The 12,519-nt window shown below is 56.8% G+C and overlaps 1 protein-coding gene across 1 annotated transcript in view; it reads right to left on the bottom strand.

The window, feature by feature from the left end:
* The window catches only part of CELSR1 (cadherin EGF LAG seven-pass G-type receptor 1), a 144,626-nt gene that overhangs the window by 35,573 nt on the left and 96,534 nt on the right, over positions 1-12,519 (bottom strand). The window contains exons 6-9 of the mRNA XM_032644381.1: positions 9,117-9,274; positions 7,884-8,047; positions 7,301-7,426; positions 4,724-4,890 (exon numbers count right to left, since the gene is read on the bottom strand). Coding sequence (XP_032500272.1) covers positions 4,724-4,890; positions 7,301-7,426; positions 7,884-8,047; positions 9,117-9,274 — 615 coding nt within the window. The remainder of the gene's footprint in view (positions 1-4,723; positions 4,891-7,300; positions 7,427-7,883; positions 8,048-9,116; positions 9,275-12,519) is intronic.

Genomic DNA, 12,519 nt, shown 5'->3' with positions numbered 1-12,519 from the left:
AAAAACAGAAATCAGCATTATAACTGGCCTAAGATGTTCACGTTTTAGGAAAATGTAGCTGGGGCAATGCTGAGATCATGTTTCCCTTTCCCCAGTGAAGGACTGGGTAGTTTGGACCAACCCTCCTCCTGAGAACACCTAGGAAAATGAGACGAAATGATAAAGCACACCTGTCTGAGGCATCAGAGTGACCCAAGTCCCTGCAAGTTACAGAAGCACGACCAGGGAGAAAATGGGAATCTGCAGAAATAAGCTTAGCGCATTGCCACGTGGCTGTCAGCGGGTTCTGGGAGGCACAGCTGAGGCTGACAGCTGTGCAAAGCTTTCTTGGTTCAAGAGGCTGGGAGGAGAGAAACTGGAATCCAGAGCCTGCCCAGGGTGAGGGCTGACGACCAGAAGCAAACACGCGGGATGTGACGCCACCATCTTAGTTTCAAATTCTCTCTAGTTTTTCAACATGACGCCCAGCACTCAATCAAAAATAACCAAGTACGTGAGGAGACAGGACAGTGTGCTTGAAATAGACCCATGGGAATCCAGACGAGAGAATCACCAGACAGACTTGAAAATAGTAATGGGAACCACAGAGCTTTCAAGGAAACAGATTCAGGTACCAGCAGACTCTTATTTCTGGCTCTGATTTTTCCATTTCATGAAATTAGACTCAAACTACCAAGTTTAAATACATGTAAGATTGTAAATCAACTATACTTCAATTAAAAAATACATGTGTCGGGGCTTCCCTGGTGGCACAGTGGTTGAGAGTCCGCCTGCCCATGCAGGGGACACGGGTTCGTGTCCCGGTCCGGGAGGATCCCACATGCCGTGGAGCGGCTGGGCCCGTGAGCCATGGCCGCTGGGCCTGCGCGTCCGGAGCCTGTGCTCCGCAATGGGAGAGGTCACATCAGTGAGAGGCTCACGTACCGCAAAAAAAAAAAAAAAAAAAAAAATACATGTGAGAAATATAAAAAAACAGCGTTGTAACTAATCTAAGATACTCATGTTTAAAGATAACTTCAATTTAAAGAGCAGATTAAAAAAAAACAACTATTAGTGCACTGGTTAAAAGAGACACGCCTGAAATATAAGGAAACAGAAATGCTGAAAGGAGAAAGACAGAAAAAGGTGCATCACGTAGACACCAACGAAAAGAAAGCTGGTTTAGCTACATTAATATGAGACAAAGTAGACTTTAAGGCAAAAATAATTATGAGAGATAAAGAGGATTTTCATCATGATAACAGCCAATATTCCAGAAAGATAAAACAATTCTAAATTTGTATGTACCTAATAACGTAGCCTCCAAATCTCCACAAAGCAAAAACTGACTCTAAAAGGAGTAAGAGATAAGCCACAATCAACGTTGGAGATTTTTTGTTTTTGTTTTTGTTTCCTCTCACCGTTGTGGCCTCTCCCGTTGCGGAGCACAGGCTCCGGACGCGCAGGCTCAGCGGCCATGGCTCACGGGCCCAGCCGCTCCGCGGCATGTGGGATCTTCCCGGACCGGGGCACGAACCCGCGTCCCCTGCATCGGCAGGCGGACTCAACCACTGCGCCACCAGGGAAGCCCATGGTTGGAGATTTTTAACTCACCTCTCTCAGTAACTGAGCAAACAGACCCAAAAAATCAATAAAGATATAGAAAATTGGAATGCTACATGAACAAACGTCACCTACTTGACATATAGAGAACGCCACAGGAGACAACTGCAGTGCACACATTCTTTTCAAGTACAGGTAGAATATTCACAAAAATGACTAAATCTGGGATCTAAAGCAAGTCTCAACACATCTCAAAGGTCTGAAATCATACCACGTATGTTCTCTGACCTGCAATTATGCTAGAAACATCAAATGATTTACTAGAAAATGCCACCTGTTTGCTGAGAGGTGTACTTGTGAATACCCGATGGGTCAAAGAAGAAATCGTGATGGAAAATAGAAAATGTATTTAGCTGATGATAAAGACAATGCAACTAATAATGTACTTTGATTTTTCGCCTCAACTGCGAGTCAACTGAAGAGGATAAATTTTCACCTTTTTACATTTTGTTTCCTTTCATTCCACAGAAGTCTGAGTCAACTCATTAATTTCCCTGGCCATTCTCTTTCGCTGTCCTTGCTAACAAAACCCCGAAGCCAGCAGATCAACAATGAAATGACGGACGTCTACAAACCAAAGCAATGTCTGCAGAACGATCCCAGGACAGTGGCCGTTAACTACTTACCGCCTTAGCTCTGTCACCGGATTTAGGAGAGGTGTTTAACAGCAGCCAGGTTAGCCCACTTGACAATGAAGGTGGATTTAGGGCGCCTAAGAGCAATTACCCAAACTGTTTGGGCTGTAGGATGACTATGTACCTTGTCTGGCCTGCTGTGGAGGCCGGAACACCCAGACTGCTGCACCCAGAGCTCATGGGGCCTGCAAGAGGCCTGCATTCCAAAAACGCCATGTGAAAATAACCCGGAATACGCCTGTAATCCCCAGCTGACCAGCCTTTGGAAACTGCCCTGAGGCGGCCTGCTGGGTGGCCACTGGGGTCTGGTGGATCCCCCCGAGGCCACCACTCTTGCCACCCAGCCTTCCACAGGGAGGAGCTGGCCACAGTTCCTGGCAAAAGCCCTTCATTTTTGGATTAGCTGCCCATAACGTAATTCCTCAAACACTATGGGAGTTTGTGGCTTTGGGTGCTGTTCCACTGAAAGCGTACTTTTTTCCGACACGGACCCCACTGCCAATGACCACCTGCGAGCTCCCATTCATCACCTGAACCGGCCAATTTAATCTGTTCCAGCAGGGAAACCAGCACAGAGGAAAGTACCATCCCCGGGCGGAACGGTGCCTGCCAAGTTCTGGCCCAGAGCTGGCTTCTGGGACCGCCTGATAAACTGATAAAATTACTGGTTAATAAGGAATAAACGATGACGGCTGTAATTATCCCAGAGGCACACACTGCACCTTCACTGCAACCCAAACGGGCTGCGCTGGAGACACACCTGAGCAGTGATGCGGGGGAGGGGACAGGTGAGGGGGCAGGTGAGAGGTGAGGGACAGGTGAGGGGTGAGGGGGCAGGTGAGGGGTGAGGGACAGGTGAGGGGTGAGGGGCAGGTGAGGGGTGAGGGGGCAGGTGAGGGGTGAGGGGACAGGTGAGGGGTGAGGGGGCAGGTGAGGGGTGAGGGGCAGGTGAGGGGTGAGGGGCAGGTGAGGGACAGGTGAGGGGCAGGTGAGGGGTGAGGGGACAGGTGAGGGGTGAGGGGGCAGGTGAGGGGTGAGGGGACAGGTGAGGGGTGAGGGGCAGGTGAGGGACAGGTGAGGGGCAGGTGAGGGACAGGTGAGGGGAAGGTGAGGGGTGAGGGGGCAGGTGAGGGGTGAGGGGACAGGTGAGGGGTGAGGGGGCAGGTGAGGGGTGAGGGGGCAGGTGAGGGGTGAGGGACGGGTGAGGGACAGGTGAGGGGTGAGGAGACAGGTGAGGGGTGAGGGGACAGGTGAGGGGTGAGGGGGCAGGTGAGGGGTGAGGGGCAGGTGAGGGGTGAGGGGCAGGTGAGGGACAGGTGAGGGGCAGGTGAGGGGTGAGGGGACAGGTGAGGGGTGAGGGGGCAGGTGAGGGGTGAGGGGACAGGTGAGGGGTGAGGGGCAGGTGAGGGACAGGTGAGGGGCAGGTGAGGGACAGGTGAGGGGAAGGTGAGGGGTGAGGGGGCAGGTGAGGGGTGAGGGGCAGGTGAGGGACAGGTGAGGGACAGGTGAGGGGTGCGGGGACAGGTGAGGGGTGAGGGAGCAGGTGAGGGGTGAGGGGACAGGTGAGGGGTGAGGGGACAGGTGAGGGGTGAGGGGCAGGTGAGGGACAGGTGAGGGGTGAGGGGACAGGTGAGGGGTGAGGGGGCAGGTGAGGGGTGAGGGGCAGGTGAGGGACAGGTGAGGGACAGGTGAGGGGTGAGGGGGCAGGTGAGGGGTGAGGGGGCAGGTGAGGGGTGAGGGGCAGGTGAGGGACAGGTGAGGGACAGGTGAGGGGTGAAGGGGACAGGTGAGGGGTGAGGGGGCAGGTGAGGAGTGAGGGGACAGGTGAGGGGTGAGGGGGCAGGTGAGGGGTGAGGGGCAGGTGAGGGACAGGTGAGGGACAGGTGAGGGGTGAGGGGGCAGGTGAGGGGTGAGGGGAAGGTGAGGGGTGAGGGGACAGGTGAGGGGTGAGGGGACAGGTGAGGGGTGAGGAGGCAGGTGAGGGGTGAGGGGCAGGTGAGGGGCAGGTGAGGGACAGGTGAGGGGTGAGGGGACAGGTGAGGGGTGAGGGGGCAGGTGAGGGGTGAGGGGACAGGTGAGGGGTGGGGGGCAGGTGAGGGGTGAGGGGAAGGTGAGGGGTGAGGGGACAGGTGAGGGGTGAGGGGCAGGTGAGGGGTGAGGGGGCAGGTGAGGGGTGAGAGACAGGTTTGAGAAGAGATGGGGGTCCCCGCCTGGGCTCTGAGCCCCCAGCCCCCCCTAGGCAGGGTTAGTCAGGCCTCCCTGGAGCCCCGTCCCCACATCTCTGTTGCCAGGCATTGAGGTGGTCACCTCCCCGTCCTTCACACGGTGGACCAGCAGCGGGTGTGGGGAGACAGAAGACACCAGGCTCCCCGCGCATGCGTCGGGAAGGCTAGGCTTCGGGGCGGAGCTACGTGAGCCTCTGGCTGCATCACTCCGGTGCACACCTGCCCTGCGAGTGCCGGGAGTGGGACATGGACCTCACTCACCTGGAGATGGAGCCTGGAAGACACGCCCGCCGTGGCCTCCATCAGCACGCCATCCTCCTTCCTGGTTCGGAACATGAGCCCCAGGTACCAGGGCACGGAGATGGTGATGTCCAGGTCGCTCCAGGACACGACGCTTTCCCCGCTGAAGCGCTGGGGGTGGGGCATGACTGTGGACACAGACATGGGGACCTCCCCAAATCAGATGGGCCTCTGAGAATCTTTTTTAGCTGTAGGGGACGGGACAGGCCCCCAAGGAGGGGGAGGGAAGAAACCCTGGGCCTTTCTCATTCTAACTCAAAGGCCGGTCTCAGGCTTCCGTTTGTACAGCACTAGCCCTCTGAGTCCGGGAGCCGTGGGCTCTGCAAAAGCCCACCCCCCACTAGGGACGCCGACCACCTTCCTGAGCAGTCAGGCTGAGGCCTGGGGGTTCTCAACCTCGGCCAGTGTACAGTAAGGGGCTCTCAGGCAGAGTGGGACAGCCCAGGACCCCCGGGCCCAGTGGAGGGGCCCTGTGTGCCTGGCCTATCTGTCCCACCCCACACCTGCCAGGTTGGGAGCCCAGGGGTCGTACGGAGGTTGGTCCCCTGGTGGGACCGCGTGAGCCTGCAGTGAACCCTGCGCACAGACCTCAGCCCTGCAGGCTGACCCGCCCCTCAGCCGGTGTCTGGGGTGGATTTCCAAGCCTAAGGCACACAGGCCACTGTGCCTCCGCTCCTGGTGACGGGCACAGAGAGGGGAAGGCTGCGGGCCAGACGAGGGCTCCCAGATGGTTTGGGGGGACCAGCAGCCTCATCCAATCTGTCACACTTGGAAAAACTGTGGATGCCAGACAGACCAGTAGGCAGGATGACGCTGAGTCAAACCAGCTTCATCACTTTGCCTCCAGAGTCCCGTGTATCACAGGCATCGGGGATGGACAGACATCTGGCCCAGCCCAGAATCTCACCCCAGTTCCTCCACGAGGGACAGCACGGTTATCACCACGGGTGTTAAACAGCACAGGGCCTGCCAGGTGGGGACCACCTTTGGGGGCGACTCAGCCCCGTGAGCGCCAGCATCTGTTTCCTGCTCTTACGAACCCAAACCCCAGCAGCTGTTTTCTCTGGCACAGCCGTAGCCGGACTCTCGGCCTCCACAACAGGAACTCCATGGGCGTGGACGGCCCCGCCGGCGCTGTGTCCACCCGGGCCTCTGCCCCTCCCTGTGACCTGAGCTTCCCGCACACGGTCATCAGCCGGGGCTGGGCCTAACCTGTCCACAGGGCCGGCACAAGCCCAGCCCACCTGCTGCCCGGAAAATAGACCTTCGGGGCCTTGAAAGGTGCCCAGTGCTTTGTGTCACAAAGAGTCGGGCCCTGGGACTTCCCTGGTGGTCCAGTGGCTAAGACTCTGCACTCCCAATGCAGGGGGCCCAGGTTCGATCCCTGGTCGGGATCCCACATGCTGCAACTAAAGATTCCGCATGCCGCAACTGAAAGACCCAGCACACGGCAACGAAGATCTTGTGTGCTCTCAACAAGACCTGACACAGCCAAATAAATAAATACATATTAAAAAAAACAAAAACGAAAAAGTGGGCCCTGGCCGGTAACTGTGTCCCGAGCAAGGACTGGGGATGTAATACTATTCCACGTCACGTGTCTCAGCTCCATCACTAACAGCCCTGGGCAGGTGGACCGCCCAGCACAGGTAAGCTGCCCGCTGGCTCCACCCCTTTCACCTGCACTGATGGAACGAACTTTGCTCTCCTCCAGAACGCTCTGTCACAGGTTCCACCTATTTCTGCTTCAATGACTCCTTAGAGAATCTCGGAAAAGCTGTGACCCCCCACCCCCCGAAAAAGTCACATTCGGACCCCCCAGTCCATCCTGTGGGGCACACGGGCCGAGGGGAGGAGCGTCTGACTTCCAAGGAGAGGCCGTGGGTTGCAGGCCAGTGAGCGGCTCCAGGCAGGACTTCTCCTGGCCGTTGACTCGCTAATGAGCTCCGGGCATCTCCAAGGTGGATCTGGGGAGCTCACCCAAGCTCATCTGGCCTCAATCTCCCCCTTTTGGTTTACCTTAAAGTGCATCAGTGATTTCTAAATGATGACAGTTATTTAACACTACACTGCTTCAAAATGAATGAATGAATCGTTTAAAACCTGCCAGTATCTACAGCTACAGGGGTGGGGTCAGGGGAGAGGCCCAGGCCTTGACGCTCACAACGCAGTCCAGCGGGGAAGCAGGCAGCTGGAGGAGCCCCTGGGATGCCGAGAAGGGGCATGGGGGCGCTGGCCCCGGGGAACTGGCCCTTCGGGCCTCAGGGTGCCCGTGAGGAGGCACACAGCCACCGGGAGGCCCCGCCAGGCCCCACCTCGCTTCTCTGACCCTCATGGACTCCCAACCTCACACTGGCCCTGCTCAGACGAGGGGCTGTGCCCTGCAGACCCGTCCAGGACCCCCAGCCTCTGCTCTAACATCACCCACCATGGTGCCCCCACCAGCCCGCTCCCCACCAGGACCCAGGCCTGGGGAAACACGTGCCACCAGAGGCTGGCGGCCCTGGGCACCCAGCACCCACTGCCCTGGGCCCTCACCTTGCTCGCAGTTCTTCCCGCCGAAGCGGAGCGGGCACTCACACAGGTACGTGTTCCAGCCGCTGACACAGGTGCCCCCGTTCTGACACCAGGTCCCATCGCAGAAGTTCCTCTGAGCAGCGCAGCCTGGAAACAGAGGGCATGGCGTGGTCTCAGAGTGGGAAACAGGAGCAGAGCGTGAGGCAGGGGGACTGCCCCTGTTTCCTAGCACTGACCCACATGCTGGGGAAACACCCCCTGTGGACACAGCCGGAGGCAAGGCGGGCAGGCCTGGGACTCTCGGGGGCTGTCAGAACCTAAGACCTGACATGGCATGGAATGCAGTGCCCATGTCCGGAGACCATGGGCCCCTAGGCCATCCCACCCTCTGGCTCGTGGGATCGTCTGGTGATCGGCTCAAGACCCTGGGGTTGCGTGTCCGGGTCAGCGGCAGGCCCGCCCACAGCTTCACCACCGCTCCAACGCCGCAGGACCCCAGACCCGAGAGCAGCTGGGAGCATATGGCTCAGTCCCCCAGGATGTGGAGAGGGCCCCTCCCGCGTGGCCGCCGCAGCCCCACGATTCCCCGACCATCCTGCCGTACCCGCCCTGGTGCCATTGTTGGCGATGAAGCTGGCCATGTCCACGTTCCTGCCGTCGATGGACAGGTTCCGCATGCAGCCCACAAACTGCCGGTTCTGCACCGGGAAGTCTTCGGGCAGGTTGGGGACGCCCCCCAGGAGCAGGGGGCCTGTCAGATCCAGGGACCTGTGGAGGCGACACCAACCTCTGGATGGCCGGGCAGCAAGAGCAGCCCCGACGCTGCCGTAACGTCCCAGGGGCCTCTGCCGCAGGGCACGCTCGTCATCCTGACCGTGAATAATCCAACGGGTGCAGGGGCCAGGGAAGCAGGCAGCCCGCAGGCCCAGACGCACGTGTCAGATCCTACTTCTGGTGCCACCACCGGCTCGCAGCCTCTCTGTCCCTTGTGTCAGATCCTGACCAACTGGAGGTTTTGGGTGACCGCCCGAGTCCTGACTGCTGGTCGGGCCAGTCCACACCAAAACAGGACGCCACCTTCCTCTGGCCTCTAATGGCCTTGAGGGGCGGTCACAGCAAACTAGAACCCTGGTTCTGCAGGAGCATTGGCATGGCCTTGGGCAAGGAGCTGAACCGCTCCAGGGCACAGCTGTCCCATCAGTAAGATGGACGCATCCCACCTGCATCACAGCTGCGGGGAATCCGATGACAAAGGTGTATTTCACACCAGATGCTCAGGATAGACCAGGTTCTCTGAACTGCAGACCAGGTTCTTCTAAGCTTATTAAACATCCCACCAAAACACAATTAAGGATGAGTCCGGCATGAACCTTTGCTCTGAGATTTGAAGCGGGCATTATAAACTTACACGTCAGCATTTCTCTGACCTGAGTTAGGATGGGCCCTGGGGACCTCCAGATCCACATGGTGACATGGCCACTCTGATCTAATGGAGGCGATTACTGACTGAACACTGAATCACAGGGACCAGCCCTCACTGGAACAGTCAGGGATCCTGTGGAGACAGGGCTGGGGATGGCTTCTGGGGTCAGCAAGCCAGCCGTCACAACCCTGGGGATGGCCTGGCCACTACTTTGACAGATGATTCTAAGGGGACTTATTCTAGAAGGTTCTAATGTGTTGGAGGGAAGGAGAGGGAATGTGACCCCAGCCCAGACTGGGGCTGCCAGAGCACTGGGTCCAGAGTGCCCTGTGTCGGGGTCCTGACCTGGGCGACCCCTTTTGGAGTAGTGGCCATGGGGTGTGGACACCAGGGCCCATCTCCTGGGACACTCACTTTTTAGAGCCACTCTGAGTGCCCTGAGCGGCACAGCTGTAGTTCCCAACGAAGTTGCCAAAGCGCACGGCCACGGCCGTGTCACAGTCGTCCACGGTCACCACGGCCACCTTCTCTCCAGACGGCCCGTGGGGCAGGCCCAGGCGGCCGATGTTGGGCTGTGGGAAGAGAAAGCACGGAGCCGTCAGCATGTTCTCCCACCAGCGTCCCCGACTGATTCCCCAGCCCCTGCACACGCCCCCCGACCTGTGGAGGGTGAGAGGCCCCCTGGCCTCGCGTTGAATGAGTCCCCAAACCAGCTGTACTGGATTAACAGTGAGCCCCCCAAATTTATGTCCTTCCCAGAACCTCAGAATGTGACCTTATTTGGAAATAGGCGTCTTGCAGATGTAACTGTTTAGGATGAAGCCATATCGCAGTAGGATGGACCCTAATCCAACGTGACAGGTGTCCTTATAAGAAAGACACAGAGACAGACACAGGGAGACATCGTGGGACAACTGAGGCAGAGACTGGAGTGATGCTGCCACAGCCAAGGATGCCAGCGCCCCCAGAATCTGCACGAGACGAGAAGGATCCTTCCCTAGAGCCCTCGGGGAGCACAGCCCTGCAGACACCTTCATTTCAGAACTGGGAGAGAATACACTTCTGCTGTTTCAAGCCTCCCAGTTTGTGTATTGTTACAGCAGCCGACACCAAAGCCCCAGGACCCCTCCTTCTGAATACCTGATCCTGCCTGTGAGTCCAAGCACTGGCCGGACCATGTCCACGCACCTCCTCACCAGGTTCCCGCCTGCTCCGTGCTCCTGGGGTGCAGACTGCCCGGCCTGCAGACGGCCCCCTGCCTTCCCCCACCCAGCGTGGTGCCCCCCAACTGGGCCCGGAAGCTGGCGACCCCCGGTACTCACAGTCACTCACTCCTGGGCTCACGCCCTTCCTCACCCTGAGATGACCCTCCAGTCCCTTTTGCTGACCCGAGGTCGACCACCCTTTCTGCCCCCAGACCAAGCCCCCCTTCACCCCTCAGCTTCCCCCCTACGCCCGCCAGATGTCCCTGCGTTCTCAGGCACTCAGTCTCCCTGCCCAGGGCTGGTTACGAGAATCCCTCTGGGATCAGTGACACAGGGTGCAGCATGCCCACTTCTGGAAGAAGCAGGCTCCCCTCTTAAGGAGGCTGTGGTTCGCATCCAGGGATCGACCCCCTCTCCCCAGGCAACCCGCCTGTCGCGGGCATCCTTCTCTAGTCTCCTGGCTGCCCTTGGAGAACACCGAGCACATCCGCCCCGACGGCCCTCAGACCCCTTCTAGCAGTGGAGGTGCAGCCACGTAATGCGGGGTAGACTCAACGTTCCAGACGCTCAGCCAGGCCCCTGAACTTCCTTCCCCATCTGTACGACCTGGATAACAAGACCTGCATTCTGTGAGGTGGCCTGTTGGTGAACCCAGATGGTGCACGTGAAGGGCCACCAAGCCTCACCATCCGCACCCAACATGCAGTGGCCCCCTTCCTCCCCACGGAAAGAACACTTTCTCCCGGTCCCAGCAGGGCCGTCCCATCACCCATACAAACAAGGGCCTAGTGCCTCCACGTGACGGCTCTGGGGTCAGGTCGAGTTTATAGCTTGATGCAATTTGATGCTTCTTTATAATAATATTAGAAACGGGGAGGTGTAAAAACATAGGGAATTTAATTAAATCATCCTCAAGGTCTTTAAACAGGGAAATAACAACTGCACAATTCATTCCAAACCATCAGTTTTTCAATAGGAACAAGGAACTATCCATTTGATTGAGGATCCCGGGCTGAAAGGCAGGACGTGGAGCTTTTGGTAACGAGAGCTCAGCCAGGAAGCCAAGTTGTGTGACTTCAGGAGGCCCCACTCACCCTGGCGGCATGCCCTGGAGTTGTGCAGTGCACAGCCCGCACCACCGTACCTGGCAACCCCAGCTGGGCCTTCTGCTCCCCCTTGGCCAACCATCTGACCTGGACAAGGATATCACTATACCTCAGTCTCTCTGTGTACAGGATAAGGATTTAATGTTAGAATACCCATCCTCTCTGTGTTACAGGGACTTGGAGGGTGACATCAACATCAGACACAGGAGTCTCCCTCAAACCCTTCTCAGGTAAATCCGAGGGAGGCTTTTACCCTGCCTCCTGACATTCCAGCTCATGGATAATCCTTTCCATTTTCTTTTACGTCAGTTGACGAGATCACAAGGTCGGCCAAGCTATATCCGTAAAGATTTCACCTCTGGTTAAGCAACAGTTAGGTACGTATAAGAAATAATCTGTTTTCTCCCTCTGTAATAGCAGCCCACATTAGAGAACACGTCCAAGTGCTCGTTATGGGATGCCTAAGTATTAGGTGCGATCCGGGCGAAAGAACCGTCCCTGAGCTGCGCGAGCCCCGTATTATCTTTACAACTTATCATTTACATTTTTGGGGATGGGTGTGAGCCTTCCAGAGGAAGGACATAAACGGCATTTATACTTGGGAGGCTTTACTGAAACGAAGCTGCTGTTTACATAACTGCAGTTGTTGTAAACGGTTCCTCACAGTCAACAGCTCAGAGCCATTCAGAGCCACGGGATTCAAGCAGAAGCAGCGAGGAAAATTGGAGGTGAAAGACAAAAAAAAAAAATCAGCATTTGTATTTAGAGCAGCACTTACTGACTTGAGACAGTCCACTGGTAAGACAGATTTCAGAATCTGGCGTTACTGCATTAAAGCAGCAAGTGTGACTTTCGGGAAAACAAACATCACCCAACGCCTGCTTCTTGATTCGTGCTCTCAGATCCACCAGCCATTGGGTCAAAAGAGACGGCCCTTTGGACCACAGAACCAAGCATTCTTAGAGTGAGAACCAGAAGTACCGGCAGGAGAGACGCACAGGGAGGTACTGGGGAGAAGGAACGACGCCCGAGGGCTGGTTTCTGGCTGCGCAGAGCACCCTGCCGCCCCACCCCTGCTCACGCTGCCCCAGAACGAGCTTAACCACATGCCAACTGTCCGCGTGTGGTCAGGATCACCAAGAGAACAAGAAGGGAGCACGGGCAAAGGCCGTAGGTAACAGGAAACAATGCTGCAGGTGACCCAGGATACACGGATGGGGGTCCTCAGAGAGATAACCAGGCCCACCACATGACCCAGGACCCCACTCCCAGAAACAGACCCCGAGAACTGAACACAGGGGCTCAAAAACCCGTAGCTAAAAGGTAAAACCACCCAAAAGTCCATCAACAAATGAAGGGGTAAACAGAATGTGGTAAATCCACTCAGCGGAACAGACCAGTATTCAGCCATAAAAAGGAATGAAATACTGGTTATTTCTACAATGTGGATGAACCTCCAAAACATCACGCCAAGTGAAAGAAGCCTGTCACAAAAGGTCACATGTT

Source organism: Phocoena sinus, chromosome 10 (genome assembly GCF_008692025.1).
Source record: "Phocoena sinus isolate mPhoSin1 chromosome 10, mPhoSin1.pri, whole genome shotgun sequence".
Lineage (NCBI taxonomy): Eukaryota > Metazoa > Chordata > Mammalia > Artiodactyla > Phocoenidae > Phocoena > Phocoena sinus.
This window is presented reverse-complemented; position numbering and strand designations above follow the sequence as displayed.